The sequence below is a fragment of the Amia ocellicauda genome, chromosome 18 (genome assembly GCF_036373705.1).
Source record: "Amia ocellicauda isolate fAmiCal2 chromosome 18, fAmiCal2.hap1, whole genome shotgun sequence".
NCBI lineage: Eukaryota > Metazoa > Chordata > Actinopteri > Amiiformes > Amiidae > Amia > Amia ocellicauda.
The window spans coordinates 13,261,086-13,278,820 of NC_089867.1; the positions used below are offsets into that span (position 1 = coordinate 13,261,086).

Sequence of the window (17,735 nt, forward strand, 5' to 3'; positions counted from 1 at the left end):
AATAAGAAACTATGCCACTGTACTGGAGACATACATGTCCCGAAGAAACACCTATAGCCTACTTTTGGCATACTATGAATAAAATCTGCTTGCACATAATGTCTGAAAGGGCAAACTCAAGGTGAATAAGTAGGTCTTACTGAGTAGGACATTAACCAGTTTCAAACCATTTCAGGAATGTTTAATGAAAGAAACCATACATAAAAGTATTTCAGAAAGACAAATTCTCAAAGATGTGTAAACATGTGTCCTCCTTCTTAATGTGTTCCCTAGAACAACCAGATAATGATTACTAATAGGAAGTGAGAGTCTAAATAATATAATTTGATTTTAAACTAAAAATGTAAACATAGGTTGTTTCAGTGACTAGGGAATACACTGTGTTTTCTCCCAAAATAGCTTGTGGATGATGCTAAGGCCCTGTGTTTCCAAGCCCAGCCTCATTTAGCTGTTATTTACTAGCACCACAGAGCATTGCACAACTGTACACATGGATTACATTTCATTGAGAGAGTGACAAAGAGGAAAACAGAAAAAATAAAAGACTTAAAAGCTCCCTAATAAACCTTTTGGAGGACATAACTTACGCCTGTTCAGCTAGTTGAGTGACTTCTGATTTGCCTTTTCAAATTCACCTCCTCTAACTGATGGACTATTAAAAGATCAAAGCAACAGCAAACAGAGGGCCGTTCTGACACCAATTAGGAATTTAATCTCCGGAGAGCACGATATCAGCGGAGAGATACATTTCAGAGGGGTATCTGATGTGCAGACACAGCTCAGAACTCAGTGTTACCAAGGGTATCCAGGCTCCAAGAGCAATGCAAGCTCAAAACACCTGAGCAGTATAAATCAGTGCAATGGCATTCGATCCATTATCTCAGGGTCTGAATTCCTGTCAGATGTGTGTGTGTGTATGAGTGTGTTTGTCTCTTTTTGTGAGAATCTGCCAGTTAAGACAGGTTTAGCATATTTACGCGTTTCTTTCCAAGAAGTCTGTGTTGACTGTCTTAGTGTGCAACTGTTTTTAATTAGAAACATCCAGCTGGTCCTCCCCACAGTAATCAGGTATTGCCTTACGCTGGCACACTGAGAGATGAACAGGACAGAGAACTAGCCAGGACAGAGGCATTGGGGGTAGGGGGTAGTAGTTCAGAATTGCACAATATTCAAGGGTGTGGGATGAACTATCAACTTTACTGCCGGCCATGTGCATCAGGAAAGCTGTACCCAGCGGGAGCTCTCTCTCCCCATCGCCCATTAAACTGTCCTCTGGTCTCCGGCTAGGGGGCCAGGGAGAGCCAAGCTGTAGTTTCACAGCTTCACTCCTTTGATGCAAGCTTTGCTGTACAGGACTTACAGACAGGACTCCAGCTCCCTCTGCCATGAGCTCTGCCTTGAATGTCCTGGCACTGTAGCCCTGCCTTGGCAACTAAACGAATGTTATTATACGCAAATAAGGTCTCAGCAGGGCCCTATTTTAAAGGCTGAGCTTTGTGTGTCATTCAAAGGAACCCTGTACTTCTATGTACAAATATGTAATTCATTACAATGAAAATAACAAAACAAAAAAGCTCCATGAAAAGAAAAGAAAAAAATATATACACAGGCTAAAAAAAAACACATGTATGTAATAAACGACATTGGACACAGGGTTATGTAGAAAATAGATAAATGAGAACTCTACACGGCATACTGTACAAACCCTGTAACTGCCAACACTGCGGACTGACTTCACATCATCATCAGCTCCCTGCATGAAGAAACAAGGAACAGATAGGAAAGGGAAACTGAGAACAGAGAAAAGGAAAAAGGGGGGAAAAAAACTCATACTAAGAGAGAGGAGGATGAGGGAGGGAAGAAAAGTACAAACCCGGTGATGCCGCCCACTGGACTTGTAACCATACTTGGCTTTTTCTGTGTCTTCCTGAGAGAGGCAGGGGAAATGAAGTGAAAGAGAAAAAAAAACACAGAATATGGAAAAATTAAATAAAAAATGTAGATGTTGGAAACGCCACATGGGTGAAACACACCATGCAGCTCAGCCTTATAAAACTACATTAAAGGACGCTTTTATCCACATGCTCTCCAGGTTCCTCATGACAGACGCGACTGTTCACATGCAGAGAAAAACACAAGCTGGAAATCTTTACTTGGGTCCTGGTTTGACTTTGCGGACAGTACAGAAACATTCTCCCTGCTGCACATTACACTGTCTAAAACAAGTGCTACATGCCAACTGGAAAACTCTCAGCTTGCAGTTCAGAAATAAAGCTGAATGAGAGTAAATCTATGAACAAAATAATAATTATACTTTATTTATTGTAACATACAGCAGATTCTACGTGTGCACCTAATTTCAGTTTCAGTTTGCGCAGGGTGTGCAAGACTGATATGAACGTCTACCCCCGTATACAGGTAAGAGGTTACTAACAGGGTGGTGTATTCTCTGTCAGAGATCTTATCACAGCTCCAACCACAGCATTCATCACCACTCCGTAAACAAATCCCAACAGTCCAGCCTTTTTTTAAGGCTCAGATTCAAAAGGCAATGTGAGATGTTTACAGCTGTGGTCAGGGGAGGCATTTTATGGGACTAGTAACTGATTATACAAATGTATATATTGTAGTAGAAAAGCCAACACATGGTATGGAATTTTTTTAAACACACCGGAATTTAATTTAAGCCTACCACTCTGACAGCTTTGTTCCAAGCTCTCAGAAAGATTGATAATCTTTTGTAAATGACATTTTTCTCAAAATAAAATCTAAATTTAATCCACTGTACTTTCTTTACAGGGATCACTGATCATTTTGATCTGCAGGGATTTTACCAAAGATTAAAAAAAAAGAACTAAAAACAAACAACAGGACATCTCTGAAATGTTTTGAATGTGATAGATCTTGATTTCAGTATTTGAAATACTAATAGAAAGTAGTCCATTAAGAACGGTTTTAGTATCAACAACTCTTGTCTACAGAAAACAGATGCTGACCCATTAATTTCTAAACGTTTTATGGGTAAGAGAAATGAGGACACATTCTCCTCTAACTGTCCTTGAGCCATGTCACAGAAAATTATACAATTAGGCTGCAGAAAGAACGCAATTTGGTATAGTTGGGAACCTACATTGTTAACAATGTTTTGTGTAATGTTTTTTGTTTCTTTGATCAGGAGGGAATGTGTTCGTGATCATGCATCTTCAATGCAGCAATACCTTGAACTATTTGTATCAAAGTACAGTAACCTCTCTCTCTAACACTCCAGTTACTGCCAACCTGGCCTACTGCCAATTTCAATACCTGTCCCGGACCTGGCAGTATAATGAATGAGGGAGGGCCACAATATTGTAGAAACGTAATGTACTGAACTTGTTTGGTATATGCTAATCCTTTACATTAGGTCAGCGTTAGCAAAGCATGCCCTTGCACAGTAACTGGAGTAATATTGTCGAGTGGTACAATTTGGGGTTCAGATTGGCTGCCATTCTCTTCTTCTTTTTAATTGAGCTCTTTTGGTTTTGCGTTACTGGCCAAAGAAATCCTTTCTGGCAACCAAATGAACTAGCTTTAGACAGCTTCTTTTCAGAAGCCACTTTCTCATTCCACCTTTCCAACACATGGATTTTAATAACCAGGCTGAAAACGCAACAGTCAGGAATGTGCAAAAGCTTTGAAAACCTTTACTGTGCATATTTTATAACATTAAATTAGAGGCTTACAGTCATACCATATGCCTCATAATGAGGGTTGCCTACTGTTCATTTGTTGGTGCGTTTGTGTTTTTAAGACGGCATTACTGTAGAATAATTTGCTCACCTATTTTAGAACATTTTTTAATAATAATTGTATTTTTTTACATTTCGTAGAAAACTGCTACATTATGTTGTTTTGTTTTTTTATCTCATAATAATTACTTTTCATTCACTTTGGTACATAAAAACATTATAGCCACAAAACAGTTCTGTTGAAGTGGCTATTCCATGTAAAATGATATCATGCTATCTATTGATCTTAAGAGTGAGGTGATAAAGTATGGTCAACACAGCTCTGAACACACAGTGTGTTAGTAGTGAGTGACGGGTTTCATGCAGGCCTCAAACAACACACTCCTTCTCCTACCATCCACTGATGGATTTGTCCCCATTTCCTATCAGATGAATGACGAGAGTGCTACACAGAAGGAAAAGGAAAAAAATGAATAAACAGGAAAAAACTTTTTAAAAGAAAAGATGGAGTCAGTGTGTTCAGAAAGAAAAGATATTTAAAGACAGTGTGGCAAATAAAATGCTAGCTTAAATAATTAATAAAGAGCACCTCCCAGAAAGGTACAGGTTAAGTTTACAGATCTCTGAGCGGGGTTATAAAGTGACACACCAGCAGGTTGTAAAAGGAAATTTTACACTCGGTACCCACCGTTTTTCATTACATCGGCTGAACAAGAGGTCTCCAAGACTAACTGAACCTGGGGGGTTCTAGCATTTGTGAAACTCAACACTTGACATCTTGATCTTGTCATCTACATATATGTGGAAAAACACCTAGTGCAGAAAGTATTTTAAAGCAGCGATTAAGTTACATAGTGTCTTAGTGTATGTTCAGCCAGACTCTCCTGACAAAGACACACAGGAAACATCTTGTCTGGGCTGAAGGTTTAAAATGTGTGACACGCAGCCCTGGTAAGTTATAAACACTATACTCTCCAACAGGAGGATCAGTTTATTTTAAACTATGACAATTTTGCGTGGTACAATACTGCAGATGCATGGTTTATTTTTGGACAAGACCATAACACATTACTGTATTAGCTATTGTAACTTATGTGACCATGTGTTTATTATGTTGGCAGACATACCATAATAAAGTTAAGAAGCGAGTCGCTACCACAAAGATCTCCAAGCAACAAGGATGTTCTGCATTTGTCACGCTGAACAGAACTACAAATAAAGGCTAACCATTTTTTTTTCTGTCAGCTTCACTAGAAAGCAAAATGGACTTGGAATTGAAATGTCCCTTAAACTCAGCATGAGACTGACTGTAGATTAAGAAACATCCTTTGACAGGCTCCTCAAACTGGGACAGACTTCAGAAGAGCACTTTCAAAAGTAGCCACCACAAAGAGGGTTTTCATATTAAGGTCAGTTTTGACGTGCATGGCTTCTCAGCCAAACGCATCAAGAGGATAAAATGCATGCAGTGCTCCGCTTTCAGGAGAGAAAACCCAATAAAGGTCAGGAACGCTTAGGCTACTGCCCAGATCACTTCACTCAAACTTAAAGACATTAGTCCAGAAAACAATAGGATCTTGCGGTGTCCACACAGGCACACAAAGAGAACACACGTCCCTGACATTAACCCAAAATATTACTGTTGTATTACAGCCAAGAAACTACTAGTGGTGTTAGAAAATAACTAAATTAATTTAGCGGATATCTTAGCTGCTCAATCCTACTTTAAACAACCACTGCTTCAAACAAACATGATAATGTCAGCTGAATAAACACAGGAGTGAGAAACACAGTATTTAAGACGAGACTCCTTCTCGGTGGAATGAGATCCTAGGTCAAAGATCGTTGCACTCTTATGTCCAAGAGCAGCACCTTACTGCCCATAAAGCATCTGAATCAACAAGTGCTATTAAACTCTAGAAGCAGTTTAGGTTCAGTGCCAGTGGCATATCACAAGACACAGGTCACAAGCTGTTCTCAAACTGCAACCTATTATATTCTGGTCTGAAATGTTCTGAAGACTGATGAAGATGTTGACTTCAGGACAAGAACGTAAACCCATACAAGATTAAACTCTTTTGGTTAAATATATGACTTTGCTGTATAATAAGATGCAATAAACCTTGAATTTGTTACTGGCCATACCCTTATGTAGGAAAAACATCTTCTTTTTCTGGATCTGTACTCATTCTCCTCAGTCATTGAACTACTGTGAAGTGAAGCATCAGTCACTGAAGGAATTCAAGTGACAAATCCAATGCGGACAACTCACCATTACATATAATTACCCATTTCAGGTTTATTCCTACAGACAAGCTGGAAAATTGAAGAAAAGCAAAGCAAACTTTCAACAAATGTAGGTCACATCAAGATATGCTACAGAGATTAACTTTCAAAGACTTTAACAACCTTTTAAACTAGTCAACAGAAGACTTCGTAAGAACTAGAACCAGAACTATTCATAATTCGTAATTCCAAGACTATATAAGAGTCTGTCCTGCAAATACATCCATCATCCTCTTCTGGAAAACCAGAGATATGAAATCTAAGTGTAGACAACAATAAAATAAATCACCCAGAAATCCACGAATGGAAAGAATTAAAAACTTGGGAGCATTGATGAAAGTGTTCTTTTCACCGATTGCCTGTGAAATAAAAGCCGATTACCTCTTTCTGCTGCCGCTCCAGTTCTTTCATGCGAATGTCCCTGGCTTCTGCTCGCGCCGCCCGTTTCGCTGCGAGTCGCGCCTCGGCCTTGAATGTAGACAAACAAACCACAAAAAAAGACATTAGCAAATGGTCTTTCCGTGTCAATGCAATGTGAAGTTTAGTGACATGACAAATGTATTGAGTAACTATTACAACTTATATTTTTCTGGAGCGAGAACATTGCCCTATATGTGTCACTTTATTTAGACGGGTCAGTAAATTAAGCCAGCAGTGCTTCAAATTAATTGAAGGTGAAAAAAAGTGTATATTTTTCAAAGGGCTTCTGCTTGCATGTTGAAGAAGAGTCCCGCCCACAAATCAAATATTACAATCCCAGGTCTTGATGACGGGTTTCCATTAAGTAAAAGCGAGAAGCTTCTAGCAACAAAAGCTGTCAAGGAGTACTTGGTTTGTAATTGGCAATTTGTGTGGGGGAGGAGCTTTGATTTAATCCAGGCCATTGTCACATTCCATTCTTAAATGAAGAATTAAAAGACAATGAATGGTTAGCTCTTTGTCATGTGCTACCACACAATAAGGAATTGATATTCCAAGCTTCGGCTCTCCAAATATAATTCTAAGCAATAATAATAATTGAAGAAGTGCATAGACCAAGATGTGTTCAAAAAGCAACTCCTCGTAGTTTAATGTGGAAGTCCAATTGTACCTCCTGCAACATACTGATTTCATAATCACAGAGTAGGGATAATCACCAGGTTGACATAGCCAAGAGAAACACTGCTAAATATGTTGCAATCACTCATACAGTTCAGACAGCGATTGCTACATCCAACAGTGTATATCAGTTGAATATAATGTAAATTGTGGTGGAGCTACCAAAGAACTGAGGAAGGCAGACATTGCTGCACTCTCCAATTGTGCAAGTTATAGAGAAAGATCTAAAGCATTAAAAACAAGTATAATTGCTGGGCGATAGTGACTGTTCCTTTATATAGTGTGGATCCTTTTCATTGTTCGTAATTTATAATCCCTTCCCAAAAAAAGGCATGAATCTCAAATAAGCAATATTTAAGGCGGTGTATATGCTAATTAATCTTTTAAAAGATATAATGTACAGATTATGATGAGTTTCATGCATATCATATTTACTGTGTATTAGGTCTATAAAAACACTACATGATAAAACAGACATCGTGTTGCATTGTTTCATTACACATCTAGCAAATAGCATTCACTCGTCGAGTCGTTTCAATGCCACACATGTACAGGGTTGCCTAGTAGAGTGGGAATTATCTGACAATTTTGCCCCCAAAAAACTGAAGCAGATTATTATTGCAGGGTACTGTAATTAAAATCAGATACAGCTACAGCTGTTACCATTTATTAAATTTCCCTTACAGATACAGATTTATCTTCATTATTTTAATTAAACACTTAAGGTAATCTAATACATAAATACAAATAATATAATAAACATACAATTGCTTGTACATGTACACATGGTACTTGATTGACTGATTGGAGGAATGTTTAACCTCTTCTGGGTTGTACAGATTATACACTTTAGTCTGTCGTACAGCATGTCTCAGGCTGAACTCAGAAGCATTAATGACTAGGTACAGCAGATAGAGAAAATGCATGTATACAGTGTTTTTGATTCATTAACCAAAAAGGCTGGAAAGTTTGAAATGATATAACAATACCGTATTTCCTCTCCAATTACTATTAGTCTGTGCTGCCTTCAAAACCTTGACTACCAATATGAGAACAAAATATTTAATAAGCAACCCTTCCTTGTAACTAGCCAAGAACGGCTGCCAAGCAAAGTATAACATTGGGCTATTAGCATGCACTTCATGTGTCACTTCAAACAAAAAGAGGGAAAAGAAGAAGGGAACAAAACAAAAAACCCGTGTTCATAATGGCAGGATAGTTGGATGTTACTCTAACTTGAAGCCGAGCAGCACACACTGAGCCGTTCTCCTGCTGAGTAACTTAATACAATTCAGTATTTGGTTTTAATGGCAAAGTGAATCATAAGATGTCTGAATGTGTGTTTTAGAGGGTTTGCGTTCGCCTTCCTCTCCTGTGGGACAGCGCAGCCCTCACAGTTTAGGTTTTGTTGCCATGGTTTCTATTTCAGATAAACATTACAATGCTGCAAGCAATTCCACTGGCTTCCGAGAGCTACGTTAAAGAGTAAAATACTGAATGTCAATTATGATGCTTTTAAAAGTAACTTTATACATCCAAACAACGTACTAATGTGTTACTAACTTGTTCTAACACTTGAAACCTAAAATGATAGTGTGTAAACTAAGCATGCTACTGAGCTTTAGGTTTTAAATTCCAACGCATACAAAATACACACTTATACAAATACATACACGCAAGGAAATTACAGGGGCTGTGGAATCATTCCAGAAGGGTGTTTCACGACTGTGATAGGCTACATCCCAGGCAGGCTGTGTGAGGAGTCCTCTCTGGCCAGCCCACCCTGTCATCAGCCCACCTGCTTCTATGAGCACAATCATCATAATCCAATAAAACTAAATCTGGACCCTCAGCTACTGCACATGAGGGAATGAAACATATCACAGTGTATAGTTTATAGGACTGCCAGACAGGATGACTAAGATATATAACATAAATGTGTGTTATATTAGAAACATAAGAAACAAGAGGAGGCCATTCGACCCATCATGCTTGTTTGGTGTCCATTAATAACGAAGTGATCCAAGTATACTATCCAGTCTTTTTTTGAATGTTCACAAGTTTTCAGCTTCCAGATTGTAACAACTCTCTGTGTGAAGAAGTGTCTCCTGTTTTCTGTCTTGAATGCCTTTAAACCCAATTTCCATTTGTGTCCCCAGGTGCGTGTGTCCCTGCTGATCTGGAAAAGCTACTCTGATTTGATGTGGTCAATGCCTTTCATGATCTTGAAGACCTGAATCAAGTCCCCATGTAGTCTCCTCTGTTCAAGGATGAAAAGGTTCAGTTCCCTCAGTCTCTCAGAGTAGAACATTCCCTTCAAACCTGGAATAAATTTGGTTGCTCGCCTCTGAAATGTCTCTAGAGCAGCGATGCTATTCATAGTAAATGTCCAAGGAATGTAACAAGGAACTGTTAAATACTTCAAGGCCATTGTGGTTTTGTTGCGAGTCAAGATCAGGGTACATACACAGGGAAACGAAACCTCCCATGTGTGCGGTGCTACGGCCAAACTGCTATAAAAAAAAAAGAGGGACAGTGAACTAATGCCTCAGCTTAGGCTGCAGACCAGTGTTTAATACTGTAGTTCAGTAGTCAACCATTATTGGTAATGACAATGTATATAAAACAAACCAATTCTAGAGAAAAGCATCTGTCATGATACATGTAATATTTCAAGAAGTATGTTCCCTTTAAGAATGTGACCTTATAAACAACTTAGTTTTTTTTATATGTATTTATTTCTAGCAAAATCAGAGTTTCTGTGGATGAGCTGCAAATACTGTACACAACCAGATTACACTACATAAACACTTCATGAATCACTGTGGAGCTATGCAGCGGACAGAATAATTATAGCTCTTAAACATTTTCCAGCGTTTTTTTTTTCTTTTTCAAACCAGAACAGTTTACTCACTGCACTGCACTTTACATACACAGGTTTGCTGTAATGTCACAACAGTAAAAGGGCTAATGGAGCCCAGCCAACAAGAAACATGTGTCCACAGAAAAACACACACCCTTCCTCCTTCGGTACAGCTGACACAGTCAAATTTTAAGGAAAGATCAAGCAAGAAGTGCACACTAATGGGCAAGACAGACAGAAGCTCAATCTCACACCCCAACTCTCTTCCCTTATTGTTACTCGTTTCCTTTATTTTACTATCAAACGTTTCCACCATTATGATTATTGTTATTATTTTTAACTCATGATCACAGTCCATTCAAATAACTATTTTCCTGAATATCGTCTATGGCAAACACACCCTTGACCCTTTGCCCCACAGTCGACAACCTTCTTTGTGTAAAATCAGACCTTAACACCCCTCAGCCGGGGCTTTAGCAGTGTGCGTTATCTGATTGACTGTAGCAGAGTGGTGCATGTCAGGACAAAGCCTAACCCACGCCAATGTGCCAAAGCAATCTTTACTAGGTTCCTCAGATGGATTTAAAAAGTATATGTATTAAAAAAGAGTGGAAAACTCTCTGAAAGCAGTAACTGTGGTTCCAGCAATTATGCATGAGGAATTGTTTGAATGTTACAATGAATGAAAGCCATGTGTGTCCACTCTACCTTGCCGCAACAATCTACGTCCAAATGACCATTTAATCATCAGATGGCACGACTCAGAGAGGCATCTGCATTTGAACCTTTTCAGTGTACCAGCCTGATCACCTTATCAACAGCATTAAAACAGTCTTTGTATTGTATAGAATGAATAAAATGCCCTTTATTTACAGAATGTGGATACATTTTCACACATTCATACAGATCTTATGGTACTGTAAATATCAGATCATTCAAGCAGCTTTTACTGCACCAGTTAATCATTACATTGCAGAGCCAGCAAGCATTGAACAATTAAACCATTGAATACATGTGTTTTGTCCTGTTGTCTAGCTATGTTTTCGTCCAGTTTGTAGCTCTTATTTATACAACACTACAGTAATACATAACATTTCACAATGCTGTGTAGAGACACGTTCAGCATTATTGCTTAATATCAGTTTGACTTAAATATTATTACAGTAATCCTGTTAGAAACAACACATATAAACAAACACACACACACACACACACAGACATATATAGTGGCTTCTATTCTCAATTTTCTAAAATACTATCAATGCTGCTCTGCAAGGCACTGGGATCTTTTTATATGCAATGGAGCTTTACGATTTCAGTGTTACATCATTAATACAATATAATCATTAATAATTAACAGATTTTTGCCATTATGCAGGGGAAAAATGGAAGAAAGAATATTCCATAGTTACAGGTTACTTTCTTATGTTGTATTATTTATATTTGATCAAGGGAACATTTCATAATCATTTAATTTACTTAACAATCCTCCCTTTACCTAGACATGGGGTGTCAGACTCCAGTCGTGGCTCTTGGCTCCTTAATTGGTCAAATTAAATAATTTACTGGGTTAATTTAACTTCTCCAGACTCTAAAATGTTCTGTGTGTTCAATGTGTTGAGTCATCAACAAATTATAAGGTAATGACTATAAAAAAAAATACATATCATATTTTGAGAGTAAATCTACCTACATAAGTAAATAATGATATTAAATAATTGCAAGCCCCTGTTGGAACAAAAACCAGAAGACACTGCGGCCCCCCAGGATTGCAGTCTGACACCCCTGACCTAGACAGATGGATTTACATAATATATAACTTATTACAGTACAGACATTTCATGAAGTCTGACCAATGTGTAGGATGGGGGGAGGGGACAGCTTTACACAAGTTTCACTTTACCTGACATGGAACACATTTTACTGCCACCCCCACCCCCTTTTAAAAATAAACTGGATCATAAAATACTTCAGTGGAAAAATGCATTCAGTTAAATGCTGTTTGCTCAAAGGGAACCATAAAATAAAATGTTCTGGTAGCAGAAATTAACAAAACAAGACATTTTCTGATTCTGATTTTCTGTATCGCACTTTTTCGCCTTTGTCCTAACAAAAAAGGTCCTGGGTTGTGAAGGAAGGCTAATTTTGCAGACAGCAACTGTAGTCCAGTCTAATTAAAGGCTGACCAACCCCCTCTCAGGGAATCCCTGGCTCTAGTTACACCCTTCTCCCAACACACAGTGGAAGCAACCAACACGGTCCTCAAAGATAATACTACCTTATCCGAAAGAGAAAAGTGGCTTTCATTCCTTTGCCACTGACAAACACCAATGATACAGAAAAGACAACAACAACTCAAAATTAAACAATAATGATAAGGCAAAACAAGACCAAACAGTTAGAAGTGTAGAAGTCTGTAGTGCAAACGATCTAAGTTCTAGGTAGACTAAATCACAGTCGACACTGTCATGAACACACAAAGCACACAGGTCTCTGCACAAGAAAGAAAAATGAACAAATCCGGGGTCAGAGAACACACCTCAGTCATTTATAAAGTGTGTGGTTGAAGGCTGGGTTACATTACAAAATCCTGGGCCACATCAAGGTCAAGCATGTTTGGCTGTGAGCTTCTGAGAGGAAGAAACCTAATATCAAGCCAACGTATGGATAGAAAAGAAAAGGCAAAGCTGGTTTGTATTAGCTCTTAACATTCACAGATTTCCTTGGTAAAAAAAGTGTCTCAAATCAAACTTTGCTGCAAATCCCATTATAGATATCATCTATCAAATTTAGTAGGTGTTCGTGATTATGTAGATTCATTTTATAGTCCACTGTATATAACCAAGAGATAGGGCTAATTTTCTTTACTTGGTAAGGGGAAAATGCATAGCTTCATATTACTTTTAAAAGCAATAATCATTTGTTCAGGTTTATAGGATTAATTCAAAAAGTATACAAAGTATGACTATTACACACGCACACGCACACGCACACTGTCAGAAGTAAAGAGACACATTGGCAGACATGCTCACACAGTCAGAAATGGACGGAGGCAGAGACACACACAGACACACACTCCCTGCTCTTTCATCCATTTCTGGATGATGGGTGACAGATGACACACTGGCACTGAACGGGCTCATTGCACAGTGCACCTGTTACAGTGTCCCGACAGTGTGACCTGTATGGCACACCGACACAGCTGAGCCCTCTGTGTTCAGTCCTATCTATAGCCCTCCAATGTTATACTGCTGACCTCCCGTCTCAGTCCAAGTCCAACTGGATGAACTCCCATTTCAGAGAGGCAGATCATTGTACTTCAGAGCAAGAACCAATAAGTACAGTAATGCAAATCACCAAAAGGATATTTGCAGGAGGAATAGATTAAATTCTATCAGTGGCAAAAATAAACTAATATATATATATATATATATATATATATATATATATATATATATATATATATATATATATATATGAATAACACCATGTTTAGTAAGAGGGTAAGCAGAGAGAATTTTGGTGCTTTGTCTTCTCTAAACCAACGCAGCTACAAATCATAACTTTTCAGGGTGAAGAAGTGAATTAATTAGGACATAAGAAAGAATGATGGTCAAAATACTTCACAACAAGCAACACCATACATTTAGGTGCAAAGTACTCTCTCAGTCTGAAGCAATTAAAATGTATCCAAATGCCAGTGCCAGACAAGCAACCAAGCAGCTCAGAACTCTGTTACTTAACGGGCTTGCAGCTCAGAAAACAAAATTAAAACTTCCCACATGGGAAACGCATGGTGTTCAGGATATTTCCAGGAAGACAACTGCTGCAAATGTTTACATGACTGGTGAACAGCACTACCCTAGATACAGACATCATGTCAAAAAATAAAATTCAACACAGAGACAATGAGAGTAGGTGTTTGCATCTATCTATCTATAAATGCTTTTCCCTTCACTGAAACCACAACAAACCCTTCTGTATTCAAACTTTTTCTACACTACCACTGAGCTTTTCCACAGAAACCTAGGGGAGATGTGCTCAGTTACAGTTCTTGGTGATCACAGGTAGGTCAGGTGCTTGTTTTTACCAAATTATTTAATTTTGTATTCAGAAATAGTATCCATTAAAAATTTGGCCTATAAGATTAGACACTCGCACTTCTGCCACTGGTAGGTTCCTCATTATATCAGTGATAGCCAGCCTTGTCCCTGGATGTTTTACAAGTCTCCCTAAATCATCTCTCACTGGATACCTTGGACACAATGTAATTGTGACTAATTACATCTCCAAATTTAATAAATGAACAGTCAAGATAAAAACTAAAACCAGAATACACTGTGGCTCTCCACCCTGCTTTATAAAATATTCTATTTATGTCAGGATACACAACTTCAGTATTTTACCAATGTTTACCAAGCTTTAAAATCTGTCCAGTGTTAAAATCCTCGACATCAGAGATTGAAGTTAAGAAATACTACACTAATGTGGACAATACTGCATATGTCAAGAGGGCAGCATTTTGAAGGATCAGGAATTTCACAACCCCTTCACAAAGAGAGTGGGGGAAATCAATAATTAATTAAAGATATAATTTGATTAAGACGTGTCTTTAGAACAAGAGATATTGTGAAGCTCTTGGGCTGTTTAGAACACCTACTTTCAGGGGTGACCCGGAGACAGTTGGAATTGCAGTACTACTTTTAAAGACTGGTATGACATTCAACATATCTTGCCATGGCTTATCCTTGTATATTTCTATTGACTATATTCTTGGCTTTTTAACAAAAGCTTTGGGCATTTTGTTTTCTTAATCTTTGTCATGGGAAAATGCATCAACGTCAGTGGTTTAAAAAAAGAAAAAGAAGATTACATAATTCTGCACATTGGGTATGGGTTTTTGAAGGCAGGGTGTGGTGATGAGGAAGTCAATAAGTAACAGATGTAGCTTCATTAAGGAAACAAAACAGTAAGTGGCATCCGGTCACAGCTGGTATTTAATTGAGCGTGTGTCAATATCAATGAAGGACAAGACACAACGTCTTATACTTAACTGTGAACTGCTGAACTGAATGGAGACCATCGACAAATGAAGTAATATCTGGCCACAGGTCTCAGAGAACAAAGGAAAAGGAATATTCTCTATCATAGTTCACATAAAAGAATCTGAATATCATGTAGGCCTAAGTATTTGGCTAATTAATTAAATTTGGCTAACTAAGAGATCCAGATGAAGGTATGAAAGGTATTTGGCTGAGTAATGTACCTAAATCTTGCACTAAAATCAAGTTTAATGATCAAATTAGGGTTACAATGGGCCGGGCTAGGGCTAGTGTTAGAGACCACAGTAAACTTAGACATTCGGTAAATGTGAGGGATGTTGTTATATGGAGGATATAGATTTTTATGGGCCTTACTTCACATTCAGGTGTTGGCAAGGGTTGGTGTTCAGGTTTAAAATGGGGAAGGTCATCTATTAATGTAATAGATGAAGAAGTAGTAGTAGAAGTCTCAGCTGGCCACTGCACTGCAATTCAGAATTAAAATTTCGACATTTTCCTGAGATGGGAGGCGATTGTTATCATTGCAGGAACTGAAGGTTTGGATGTTTGTGGAAGTGAAACCCAGCGCTGTGGTGTATCCATTTATTTGCACTGCTTTTAAAGTTCAGACAGCTACAATCATAAACACCTCAAATGGACCCATCTTAGCATATTATTTATTTTACTGTAAATCTCATACCTCCTTAAGTGCAATAGATCACTCTGTTGTTGATAATGAAATACACCCTCTAGCTTTGTTGTGCAAGAAGAATTAGCCTGCAGAACAATTATCCACTCACCCACTCGTGATAATACTGCAAGATATGGTAGAAAGAAAAGAGAAAAAAAGACTTCGACATCATAGTTTGATTTTACAGTAACAATATTCTTCATCACATTGTCAAATTCAGAGTTTTATATTTTTTACAAATATTAACTTCCATTATGCTGGAAATGTAGAATATGGGCTATATGTCTGTTTATGTGCGTCGCCGTGGAGAATAACAATAAAGTGCACTGTAAACACCCCAAAACCAAAAGTAACGGGCTCCAGCGAAAACCATATTTTTGGTTTCCATGTCAGGGCAGAATGACAGTGTTCAAATGTACCAGATATTACACGCCCAGATCTGGTACTTTTCCACAATGCACCCATCCCAAATATCATTTGAGTGTGAAGGAGAGCTAGTATATTCACAAGCTGTATCTGTCAGATGCAGCACACTTTCACTTCCTCCACAGATAAATGCTGCAGGCTGCTCTGCCTTCAGTTGTATATGATTTCAGATTCAGTTTCTCTCCCCAGTCTAAAATTAGACATCTGGAATGCTTTTACTGTTATCTCCAAGTGTACCAAAAAGAAAAGTAATGCAGCAGGACACTCACAGCGCTGGGTTTGCAGGCTTCACTGTCCCTGTCACTGTCACTCTTGCGAGGATTCAAGAGACACTTCACAAAGCCAGTTTTGGTTTTATTTTTTGTTTAAATTCTCACGAAGACACGATTAGACTGAACAGTCACAGTTATACTTTTAGTCTAAATGCAGGCTGACGTCTGTCATTGAAACCACAGAGCCGGGGCAGAGGCATCTGTCAAGAACCAGAAAAGCATCCCGCCTGACAACGCCTCGTCTGAAAGTGCAGTCAAGAACATATTTGCAAGGGAGTGCAATTGATAAATAATGATTACAAGAGTATTTAAAACATTAATACAGCTTTGAAGAGGCAGAGAGATACTGAATCAGGTGGTCTGGTGTGGATGATTCAGAACTCCGTCTTTTGTACTTGGTATCAGACTGGCCACGCCCCTCTCCCCTCACTCTGTAAACGCACACCATAGGATGCCAGGCCGGTCTGAGTGCATTGTGTGGAGCAGCAGGGATGATTCAGTGTAAATGTCTCAGGCTCTGCTGTTTCCACAATTTGTATATACACTCACCTAAAGGATTATTAGGAACACCATACTAATACTGTGTTTGACCCCCTTTCGCCTTCAGAACTGCCTTAATTCTACGTGGCATTGATTCAACAAGGTGCTGAAAGCATTCTTTAGAAATGTTGGCCCATATTGATAGGATAGCATCTTGCAGTTGATGGACATTTGTGGGATGCACATCCAGGGCACGAAGCTCCTGTTCCACCACATCCCAAAGATGCTCTATTGGGTTGAGATCTGGTGACTGTGGGGGCCAGTTTAGTACAGTGAACTCATTGTCATGTTCAAGAAACCAATTTGAAATGATTCGACCTTTGTGACATGGTGCATTATCCTGCTGGAAGTAGCCATCAGAGGATGCGTACATGGTGGTCATAAAGGGATGGACATGATCAGAAACAATGCTCAGGTAGGCCGTGGCATTTAAACGATGCCCAATTGGCACTAAGGGGCCTAAAGTGTGCCAAGAAAACATCCCCCACACCATTACACCAACACCACCAGCAGTGGTAACAAGGCATGATGGATCCATTTTCTCATTCTGTTTACGCCAAATTCTGACTCTGAATGTGTCAACAGAAATCGAGACTCATCAGACCAGGCAACATTTTTCCAGTCTTCAACTGTCCAATTTTGGTGAGCTTGTGCAAATTGTAGCCTCTTTTTCCTATTTGTAGTGGAGATGAGTGGTACCCGGTGGGGTCTTCTGCTGTTGTAGCCCATCCGCCTCAAGGTTGTACGTGTTGTGGCTTCACAAATGCTTTGCTGCATACCTCGGTTGTA

General features: G+C 38.7%; 1 protein-coding gene across 19 annotated transcripts in view; it reads right to left on the reverse strand.

The window, feature by feature from the left end:
• Positions 1 to 17,735, reverse strand: part of lrrfip2 (leucine rich repeat (in FLII) interacting protein 2) — a 59,973-nt gene that overhangs the window by 25,332 nt on the left and 16,906 nt on the right. For 11 of the 19 annotated variants that reach the window (XM_066690446.1, XM_066690463.1, XM_066690451.1 and 8 more), the window contains exons 3-6: positions 6,396 to 6,482; positions 4,123 to 4,173; positions 1,874 to 1,927; positions 1,706 to 1,753 (exon numbers count right to left, since the gene is read on the reverse strand). In XM_066690446.1, coding sequence (XP_066546543.1) covers positions 1,706 to 1,753; positions 1,874 to 1,927; positions 4,123 to 4,173; positions 6,396 to 6,482 — 240 coding nt within the window. The remainder of the gene's footprint in view (positions 1 to 1,705; positions 1,754 to 1,873; positions 1,928 to 4,122; positions 4,174 to 6,395; positions 6,483 to 17,735) is intronic. The other 8 variants (XM_066690455.1, XM_066690460.1, XM_066690458.1 and 5 more) reach the window with 1 other exon arrangement.